Raw genomic sequence first — 10,746 nt, forward strand, 5'->3', positions numbered from 1 at the left:
ATTTAATTTTTGATCTTTAAAAATTCGTGTTACAAATTTTGTGTTTTAACCTTTTTAATCTCATCTTTTAGTATTTTTCCCAGTTTTAGCCACTTCTCTCGTTTTAAACTTTATCCAAAAATATTTCCCTCATTATTCCTTGACACTTGTATTTATATATGTGTGTGTTTATACATGTATGGAGCCCTGGTGGCATAGTGGTTAAGAGCTCAGCTGCTAACCAAAGGTCGGCAGTTCGAATCCACCCAATCCACCAAGCAGCTGCTTGGAAACCCTATGGGGCAGTCCTACTCTGTCCAACAGGGTCGCTATGAGTCGGAATTGACTCGTCGGCCACGGGTTTGGATTGGTGTTGGTTATATACATGTATATACACACAGACACATGTATATACGTGTATACATATGTATTTTTGTATATACACATAAAGGTCCCTAGCTGGCGCAGTTTGTGCTTGACCGCTAACCCAAAGATTTGGTGGTTCGAACCCACCAGAGGCTCTGTGGAAGAAAGACCTGGAGATCTGCTTCCATGAAGACTATAGCCAAGAAAACCCTATGCAGCACTTCTACACTGTTACACAGGGGGTCGCCATGAACTGGAATAGACTAGAGAGCAATTAACGAAAACACAGGCATGTGCATTTACTTTAAGCCTTAAGCCACTTTAGCTCTCTTTCGGGCTCTCTAACACCTGAGCCCCCTTTCTGATTCCTGTCACTGTCCTTCCCTCACTGACATCTCTCCCACTGGGCTTTGCCTTGTACCCCCCAGCCTGCAGTCCGGTCACTTCCCTGGCAGACAGCCCCTTTGACCTCCTAAGGAAGTTTTGGTTAGCGCCCACCCCCCACCCCCAACCCAAGGTGGAATCCATGGTCTTGATCTGAATGGAGCCGGAGACTTGAGGGGGCCTCCCGGGTCCACCTGTGATGGGGGTCACAGGCTCCCGGTCCTGCGGGAACCCACCCAGTCTCCAGGTGGCCCCTTCCCCTCCCCCGCCTGGTTGGACACTGATAGACAAGCTGTCTGCCCTGGTCGGACTGTGGCCCTGGACCCAGAAGGAAGGCAGGCAGGCAGCCTCTGGTCTGGAGGGGTCTGAACCTTCCCTCCCAGCCCTGGCAGGTCTGGGCCCCTGAGAACACTCCTAGCCCCCTCAGCCTTCCCTCCCGGGCAACAGCCGCCAGCTGGCCTCTGTGCAAAAGGTACAGTGCAGCCCCGGCCTCCACTGGAAATGTGGGCGGGCCAGGATGGCACCCCCAGCATCAAGCCTGAAGTAGCCCCTTGTGAGAAAGTGAGGGGACCACAGGCCCTCAGGGCAGCATCCGCCCCAGAGCAGGCTCACAACCCCCTCCCAAAGTTCCCCCAGTGGGCTCTTCTCTCACACGTTTGCCCTGGGAGCACGTTTTCACATGAGCTGCCGACTTTTCTTGTACCAGAATGCCTCTGGCCTTATTTAATTAGCAGACCCCAGCTCAGAGGAGCCACCACCCATCTGTTCGTTGCACTGTGGTGGCTTGCATGCTGCTGTGCTGCTGGAAGCTATGACACTGATTTTCAAATACCAGCAAGGTCACCCATGGTGGACAGGTTTCAACAGAGCTTCCAGACTAAGACACTAGGAAGAAAGGCCTGGTGATCTACTTCTGAGAATTAGCCAGTGAAAACCCTCTGGATCACAACAGAACATTGTACCATATAGTGCTGGAAGATGAGCCCCCTACGTTGGAAGGCACTTAAAATTGCAGGACCGGGCAAGCTTTTGTTCTGTTGTACGGGGGGTCACCATGAGTTGGAGCCGATTTAACAGCACTAAAACCAACAACCCAGAGTGGAAACAGTCATGCAGGATAAACGCCGGGTCCACGGTTGGTGAGCCCCACCACAGGCAGACAGCCAGGGCCCAGGCGGACGTGGGCAGCACCACGGACAGAGCTCCGCTAGAGCCCGTACACCCCCACCCCCAGCAGACCAGAGCATGGGGCGGTTTGTGTACCTTAGGTCCTGGGGCACCTGCTTCACCCTGTGGAACAAGACAGAGGAATTACTACATAACAGATTAGCCCTGCAAGAGAGCAACCGCTTCACAACTGTGCTCCGACCCAGAAGTCACTGGTTTGCTGGTCACCCTGAAGCACAGGGCTTGGTTTTTCTCTCTGGTAACGAAAGCTGAGGAGACGGAGCTCCCTGAAGACACTGTGTGTAAACTCTGCGTGCCTCATCTTGACCCCTTCTGGTGCAGGACAGGACGTCTGGGGAGGTAGGGACACGCCCCAGTCCCTTGGCTGTGATCCTGGCTGCCTGGAGTGTGACTAGTAGACACAGGGCCTCACACGGGAGCCGGCCACCGCGCGGCCCCTTGTGCCACCCCATGCTGTTCAGCCCCACAAACGCCTCCCTGTGCAGGGTGAGGTGGGGCCACACGTGGCCCCCATCAGTCCATTCTTTTAGCTCAACTGTCTCCAGATAACCCTACAAACGGCAACCTGAAGGGTTCGTCTCCCTCTGCTCAGCCAGGAACAGCCTCATTCTTACACGTTCACAGGAAACCCCGCGTCATCTTCACCAGCCAGATGTGCCCGCCCCTGCTCATGCACAGAAACCCACGGGAACCGTGAGTGGTGACGCCTAGCGAGAGGTCTGTGCAGCCTCTTGAAAGTTTCCCCGTTACTGGTGTAACCAAAATTGTCTGAAACATGATAATTTTCAAATCCAGTCAAAATCCGCGTTAACCTAGTTTTCATCGTGAAAAAACAGCAATAATGAGGTCCTGAATTTTCACACGGAGTCTCTGGGTACCGCAAATGCTGAACACGTTCAGCTGCTAACTGAAAGGTTGGGGATCGGAGTCCACCCAGAGGCCCCTTGGAAGAAAGGCCTGGCAATCTACTTCCAAAAAATCAGCCATTGAAAACTCTACGGAACCCAGTTCTACTCTGACACACATGGATCGCCTGAGTTGGAGTCAATGCAACAGCACTGGTTGGAATTTTTGCATGAGCCCCAGCTGGCTGCAGTTTTAAGCAAGCTCCAGGAGCCCGAAGCCCCTGGGCTATCGGGTGGTGACGGTGACATATCAGCTACTTTTGGAGGAAAGCCACCCTCAGCCTTAGCCTCTGGTGTTGGCAGCTTGTGGCTTTTTACCTTCAAGAGGTCACCTGGCCAGGCCCCCAAACATCCAGGGTCCAGCCACCCTCTGGCTACCACCATGGGGCACTGAGCTGAGTGCCTCCTGGACACATGTGGGGTGACTTACGAGGCTTCCTTTCTGGCCATTCTCTCCTTGCCGCCCCTCTTTACCGGGAGGACCTGGGGGTCCCTGGGGGAGAGAAAAGCAAAGCTGCTAGAAAACGAGTAAGGGGTAGCAGATAACTGGCTGTCTGTCCACAGATGTCCTCAGAGAAGTGAGGACACGCGGGCTGTTCCATGCCCTTGCAGACGTGGGCCAAGTTAGAGGGCTCCCAGGAGACCCTGCCCAATGTCAAGAGCAGCTTCATTCAAGGGCAGTGCAGACCGCCTGTGTTCAGCTGTCTCTACTTTTCGCTGCTTTCTGAGTTGTTGATCGAACTGGGGGAGATAAGACGGGCTGGCAGCCTGATGCCAGTGCGGCGGCCGCCCACACCCGGCTGCTGGGTGCAGACGCCGCACACCCTCTACAGGGCGGCCTGGCAACATGGGAACACAGAAACCAAGCACGTTCTCTAAGGTAAAAACTCGCTCTTAGGGGCTTATCCGCGGGGGGTCCTCGCCAGGAGACCCCAGCCGGGTCTGTGAGGTGGTGGTTCTGTGTGTGCTGAGCCTGACACCGGGGTGCTGTCCACAGGGCTGGGGACAGGGCTGGGGGCCCACGTGCGCTGGAGTCATAGGTCCGAAGCAGACCACTGAGAGGCCAGGCGCTCACAGCTGGTGGTGAGCCACCTGATTGCAGGAAGCAGTGTGGTGGTGCCCCCCGGGCCCCTGTGTGCCCCAAGGGGCCGGGCAGTGTGGGCGGGTCTCCAAGGTTCCCTGGGACGGTGAGTCGGCAAAACGCGGCTTCTTACCATCCCCCAACCTTCCAGGTGGGGGTCCTGGTATGGACCCAAGCTCGCCATCTTTTACGACCCCCCCCCACCATGAGAATCACCCTGGCCAGCAGGGAGACGCTGTGAGGTCCACCACCCACCTGTGGTCCCCCAGCGGGTCAGCAATCCCAGAACCATGCTCACGCTCCTCCCTCCCCCGGAGCACGCAGGGTGGAGCCACCTCCCTTTGAGGATGCGGGCAGGTGCCCGGTGCGGGGAGTTCAGAGATGGAGAGTGGGGGGATTAGCTGGATAAGGGGGAGGGGAGCAGCACTTACTGGAGGGCCGGGATGCCCAGGGAGCCCCTTTTGCCCAGGTACACCGGGGAGGCCTGCAGGCCCTGGAACGTCCGAGCTGTTCACCCCAAAGCGGCCTGGCTCACCGGGCAGGCCTGGGACACCGGGGGGGCCAGGGGGGCCGGGGAAGCCTCGTGGGCCCTGGACACGGACAGAGTGGTCACAACACAGCACCCTCGAGTGATACCCCACCTCCCATCCACCTTGTCGCTGCCCCTGAAGGGACCCTGCTGAGATCTTATGTGGGTAGACAGCCCTTCCCACATACAACTCCCTGGCCGAGGGACACTCACCCTAACGGTCTCCAGGTCGCCGCCAAACCCAGACCCCTCCATGTCGATGAAGGTCTGAGGGGAAGGGCCCCAAGAGGCGTGTCAGCAGGAGCACAGCGGGTGCAGGCCCGCCCCCGCCCCAGGCCCCGGACACCCCAGCATGCTTCCAGCGTTCTGAGATGTTACATGAGAAGCAAAGAGAAGGCCCCACTCCAGGACGAGGAGAGCCTAAGGGGGTATAGGCAGATCCCAGGGGGCCAGGACCCCTGCAGGCTCCCAGCACGTCTGAGGCCCAGAGCCAGCTGATAGCCTGCCAGGACTCTGGAGGCTTGGACACCCTGGGACCCAAGAGCATCTCTGCGACACCTCGTCCCTGGATGCAAGAACATGACAGGCCGGGTCACCCTCCCTGGACAGGGGTGAGCCCCGGGGCAGGGGGCCCAGACGTGGGACTCACCAACTTGTCGTGTCTGAAAGATGGTCCTGGAGGTCCTGGAGGCCCCTGGGGCCCAGGGGGTCCACGTGGCCCAACCCCAGGGTCCCCCTGGAACACATAACAAGCCCATTGCACCAAGGGCACACGGCCGCCACGCAGTCAGAGGGCACACAGGGTAAAGGGGCCACCGCCCAGGCCAGGCCGATGCTTACCTTCTCACCCTTGGGGCCCATCTCTCCTGGGGTTCCCGGGAAGCCCTGAGGGCCGGTGTCGCCCTGGAAGACAGAGACAGGCTGCACAGTCAGGGGAGGAACCTCTGTTCTGTCGGCATCTAAATGGTGATAATGTCACGGCAGCTGTGTCCTCAGCGCCCCTCCTGCTCTATGATCCAAACCCCCCTATTCGCATGTGGCCTGGCCCAGAGGGAGGCGCTGAATCCAGAGAGGAGCCACATGGCCACTCACCACGAGGGTCAGCCCTCCAGATGGACATGCCCACCTTGGGAGTCCCTGACTTCAAAACAGTGCCTGGGGGTCCACGCCACAAATGTACGTGGCATCTCCATTGACATCTTGGCTAAATAACGAGCCCTCTGTCTATTATGTACGTGTACGTGTGCTTACGTGTGTGTACATGTGTGCGTGCACATGTGTGAGTTTGCACTGTGCATGCGTATATACCCACACGTATGTGCATGCACGTTGCAGGCATGTGTGGGTGCGCCTACGTTGGTGTGCCTATGTGTGCATGCGCATATGCACGCATGTTCCTGTGGGCACCTGTGTATGTAGCGGGGGGCACTGTGGACAGAGAATGTGCCTGTGTGTTTGCTACTTTGGGTACGTGTAGCTTGGTGGCCTAAATGGTCCATATGTTGGAACTTCCATGTGTGCTTGGAAAAGATTGTGCGTGGCTTGTTTCTTGGACACGAAATTCTAACAAAGTCTATTAGAGCAAGCTTGCCAATTGAGTCACTTGGATGCCGTACCACACACACACACCCTTGTTCTGTGGGCTTAGGAGCAAGGTCTACTGAAGCCTCCCACGAGGACGGTGGATTAGATCCTTTCCTCCCATATTCCATCCCAGTCTTTGCTGTCAGTGCAAAACGGTTTAATAACGACCACTCCATTGCCAGTGTGAAATATCCCTTCCTGTCCTTTTTAAATGTTTTTATTTTGAATCTATCATGTCTAAGATTAATATTACAATACCCACTTTCTGCTTGTTTTATGTTACCATGTGCCTGCTATATTGTTTCCCAAACCTTAATCTGCAACGTTATTGTGCCCTTTTATTTACGTGTGTTTCTCGGAAACAGTATTTGTTGATCTTTAAAAACCCAAACACAGTGCGTAAAGATAGAAACGCTTACATTGATTGTAGCTGCTGCTAAATTTGCACTCACTCCCGCCACCTTGTCTTCCTTTTTCCTGTATTGCACCCTCCTCCCCCAAAACACTTTCAGGTTATTTCATGACTGTGTATCTTTCATCTCGAAGAATTTGGAAGCTTTACCTTCTATTTCTTTTCTATTTGCCTCGTTGTTCGCTTACGCGCTTCAATACACATGCTGAAATTTATCTTTTTGTCAATGCTTAGATTTATACTTTCTTAATAAAATGTACATTGCATTTTCAAGATGGCTTCATCTTGAAAACTCATCACCATACTGAGTTTAAAGACAGAGCCACGGGGTAAAGCAAAGCCAAAGGGTCTCATGCTAATGTAACTGGTAACATCTGGCTCTGAAGTCGGGGGGGAGAGAAGCCAGCCTACCTCCCTTCCATCTTTGCCGGGATCTCCCTGGAAGGGGCAAAAGAGACTGTGAGTGATGGAAAACCACCCCCTCCTGTTCCCTCCCACCTGCAGTCAGACATGGAAACCCATTTCTACGTTCCAAGCTCACCTGCAAACCTGAATTCTCCCCGGGAAAACAATTATCTACGTAACAGTGATGAAGCCCTTTAATTCTAACTTTACCACTTCTGTCCCTAAAACCCTCAGTGCAATATTAACGGCCAGACACCGCAGATGCCGATCCGCCACCTCTCCACACGCACGTGAGCCGCTCCCAACCTCGGGGCGTCTCTGAACGCCTTCCCGCTCTTGCACAAGCAAAGGACTCAGCACTCCTGGAGGGATCTCCAGGGGCCCCAGGACACTGTTCTCTGGTCTTGGTGGACCCCCCACACCGTCTCCTGCCTCCTGTCTGAGCCCACCACCCCTGAGCAGGGCCTGGTCTGACCGACGGGAGATGCATACTCACTGGCTCACCGTCCCTTCCTGGGGCGCCATCCCTCCCTGGCGGCCCAGGGGGTCCAGGGGGTCCCTGCAGCCCAGGGACAGGCTGTGCGGCAGTGCCATCAGGGCTCTGGACGGCTGGGCCTGGGGGACCCTGGGGACCAACCGGGCCAGGCAGACCCTGGGCGCCCGGCTCCCCTTTCTGCCCCTTCAGGCCTGTAGAGCTGGGCCTCAGGCCCCCCTAGGAAAGAGAGAGGAAACCGGGCACAGCTGGGACGAGCTGAGCACAGCTCTCCTGCGTGCTGGTGCTGCTGTTCTGCGGGATGGGGCGGGCTGAACTGTCCAGAACGTGCACACTGACAGGCTCTGCCTCACTGGCGCCAGACACTCGCCATTGCTGGCTGGGAGCCTCCCCTGCTGTGGACGCAGGGAGGCTGGTGCGTGCCCACTGTGAGCTGGGCATGTGAGGCTGGTGCGTACCCACTGTGAGCTGGGCACGTGAGGCTGGTGCGTACCCACTGTGAGCTGGGCACGTAGGGGGTGGGGCACAAAAGGTAGGAAGGACAACTGCGCCCTGGGAGCTTCCTCTGGGGGTCACCGGCGAGCAGACCAGGAAGATCGGGCACTCGGACCTTGATGGTTCCTGGCCTCGGCCCTGTGGGTCTGGATCGCGTGGAGGGGGCCTCACCTCTTCCACGCCGTCCCATGCGGCAGCCACGTCTGAGCCCACAGGACGGGCGTCGCTTTCTCTAGCCTGCTCCACACCAGAGAGGGTCTGAGCTGGAAGGGGAGGCAGAGCGGTCATGTCAGACCTGGAGACATGGCCGGGGGTCCTCACCCTCTCTGCCCTCTCGGGGAGGACACCCACCGCTACCCCGCCCCCAGCACCCTCAGTGCTGGTCTGGAGCCCAGCTGGCCCCGGTGAGAGCCCAAGCCCATAAGCATGTGTGCTCCAGCTAGGGGTGTCCAGGGGTAGGGGGGCTGGGAAGGGGAGTGTCTGCCCGAACAGGCAAATGGGGGGAGAATGAAAAATCAATGACGAAACCAACGAGGCAGTTGTAAGCAACGCCAGAGATGGCACACACCTCCCTGCCGGCAAACTGCCCCTCCCTGGGCGCCCCACTGGCCAACAGGGCTTTCCAGAACCTTCTGGAAGATGCTTCCTGGTTTTCTCATACCAAGAGGCCCTGGCCCATCCAGAACGCCTTCTAATCACTCATCGCTTTTTTCTTTCCAACTCTTAATTTGAAAAACATTGAAAACCTACAGAAATACTACAAGGATAGTACCACAAGTGCCCACACGCCCTGGGCACACACCTCTACACTTCCCCTCTCTCTCACACACTCACACACACACCCCTTCATTCTTCTTTTGCCGAACCATCTGAGAGCTTGCTGTCCTCATCATAACCTTCTCCCCCGAATACCTGGGCGCGTCCTCAAAGTGAGAACGTTCTCTTACAAAACAATCGTCACCTTGAGGAGACAACATGGATGTATAGTATGCTCTGACGCACAGCCTGTATTCAAGTCTCCCCCGCTGGCCCAATGCTGTCCTTCACAGCTTCCTTTTTAGGCGGGGTGGGGTGGGGGACTCCAGGATTGGATCAAGGCTTATGCCCTATTTAGCCGAGTCTCCCTTAATCTAGTTCATCAGCCAACTACTGCCCATGGGCCAGACAGGCCTCTCTGCCTGGTTTTGAAAGGCCCTCCAGGCAAGAATGGATTTACACAACCTAACTAAACAAGACACATAAGTTTGCCTCGAGAGGTATGTGGCCCACAGAGGCTAAAATGTTTGCCATCTGGCCCTGGACAGGGAACGCCTGCCAACCCTGCTCTTGGCCAGCCCGCCACCCCCACCCCCACCCAGCGTGCCAATCTCTTCAAGATGGGACCAGAGGTGAACGGCTTTGAAGGAACCACACGGGGGCCCCATGTCCTGCTCCCACCAGGCCCCGCCAGGCCAGCCTGTTCCTGGTGGCCCCAAGTCCAGCCCTCGGCTAGCACATTGCCCAGGCACCCCCTGACTGTGGCCTCCGGGAGTGACCACTTCAGCAGACACCCTCACGTCCTTGGAATGCTCAGGGAAGGACACACGAAGTATGAACAGTGTGGCCTCTGGGGACGACGCTGATTGATTCTCGTTTGTTCTTTCTTGTTTCTGAGCTGGCTGCACTGAGCATGCTTTACTCCAGGAACCAAAAGAGCAATAAATGCTCTTCCTTAAAAAATACACACACACACACACACACACGCACACACACACCTATATAATTTCCTAGAACCTAGACATAAGTCTCGTGGGCAGAATTCTGGAGATGTCTGGCCAACACCCCACCCACTGGTGTTTAATCAAACACTCATCTAGGTCCTACAAGTGGTAATAAGGCTACTGAGCATCTGACCTTGACTATGAGAGGGAGAGCAGCCTGAATTGTCCAGGTGGGCCCCATGATCACAGGAGCCCTAAAGAGCAGACGAGGAAGGCAGGAGAGCTGAGGCAGAAGGGTAGACAGTGGAGAGGGTCAAGGTGAGGAGGACTCCACTCTCCGTGGCTGGCTTTGAAGGTAGAGGAAGGGGCAGGAGCCCGGGAATGCCGGGGGCCTCTAGAAGCTGAGAATGACCCCTGGCCAACCGCCAGCAAGGAAACCGCCCCAAGGCCGCCTTGACCGCAGAGAGGAGGTCTGGGGCCCACAGCCAGCAGGGCTGTGTAACGAGGGCCAGGGTGAAGGCAGCCCCACCCCCAGGCTGCCTCCCTGTCACAATGTGCCCGTGTCCTCCTGGCCACCTGGCATCACCCCAACCGGGTCGTGGCACCTCGCTCCAGCAGACCCTTAGGGCTCCCCACAAATGCTGCTGCCAGACACGGAGAAATGGATTCACACCCAGCGGAGGAAAAGGCCTCGTCCAGGCAGCAGGTCTGCCCTAACTTCCCTGGGCCTGTCAGCTTCATGCCGATTGATGCCTGGGCAGAGGGCAGCCGGGGCCGGCCGACACAGACCACCCCGGTGCTGGGCGCGTCCACTACCGACGGGCGGCCCGCACCCAGCCACACACGCACCCACACACAGCATACGTCACACACCCCATACAGCAACTAGACACATATGACACACGCATAGACACACATCACACACACCATACAACTAGACACATATGACACACACATATACACACATCACACACACCATGCAGCAACTCGACACACGCACACGCAAATACATACGCTGAAACTCACATGCCACAAACATACCCATCACGTACACACAAACACCACACATATTGTACATACACACGCATCACACACACCATACCTCCAACGCTCCTGCCCCCAAAACATATCTCCCTATACACACACACACACCATGCAGACGCATACTCGCATAGACACATCACACACATACCACTACACACACATATGCACACACAAACCACAC

The 10,746-nt window shown here is 56.3% G+C and overlaps 1 protein-coding gene across 1 annotated transcript in view; it reads right to left on the reverse strand.

Annotated features, from left to right (window-relative positions):
* COL18A1 (collagen type XVIII alpha 1 chain) overlaps positions 1-10,746 on the reverse strand; it is an 80,870-nt gene that overhangs the window by 26,749 nt on the left and 43,375 nt on the right. The window contains exons 4-13 of the mRNA XM_012557959.1: positions 10,127-10,274; positions 7,993-8,084; positions 7,330-7,545; positions 6,840-6,866; positions 5,273-5,335; positions 5,082-5,168; positions 4,646-4,699; positions 4,335-4,493; positions 3,253-3,315; positions 1,993-2,019 (exon numbers count right to left, since the gene is read on the reverse strand). Of these exons, the coding sequence (XP_012413413.1) occupies positions 1,993-2,019; positions 3,253-3,315; positions 4,335-4,493; positions 4,646-4,699; positions 5,082-5,168; positions 5,273-5,335; positions 6,840-6,866; positions 7,330-7,545; positions 7,993-8,084; positions 10,127-10,274 (936 nt within the window). The remainder of the gene's footprint in view (positions 1-1,992; positions 2,020-3,252; positions 3,316-4,334; positions 4,494-4,645; positions 4,700-5,081; positions 5,169-5,272; positions 5,336-6,839; positions 6,867-7,329; positions 7,546-7,992; positions 8,085-10,126; positions 10,275-10,746) is intronic.

This window comes from Trichechus manatus, unplaced genomic scaffold (genome assembly GCF_000243295.1).
Source record: "Trichechus manatus latirostris isolate Lorelei unplaced genomic scaffold, TriManLat1.0 scaffold00128, whole genome shotgun sequence".
Lineage (NCBI taxonomy): Eukaryota > Metazoa > Chordata > Mammalia > Sirenia > Trichechidae > Trichechus > Trichechus manatus.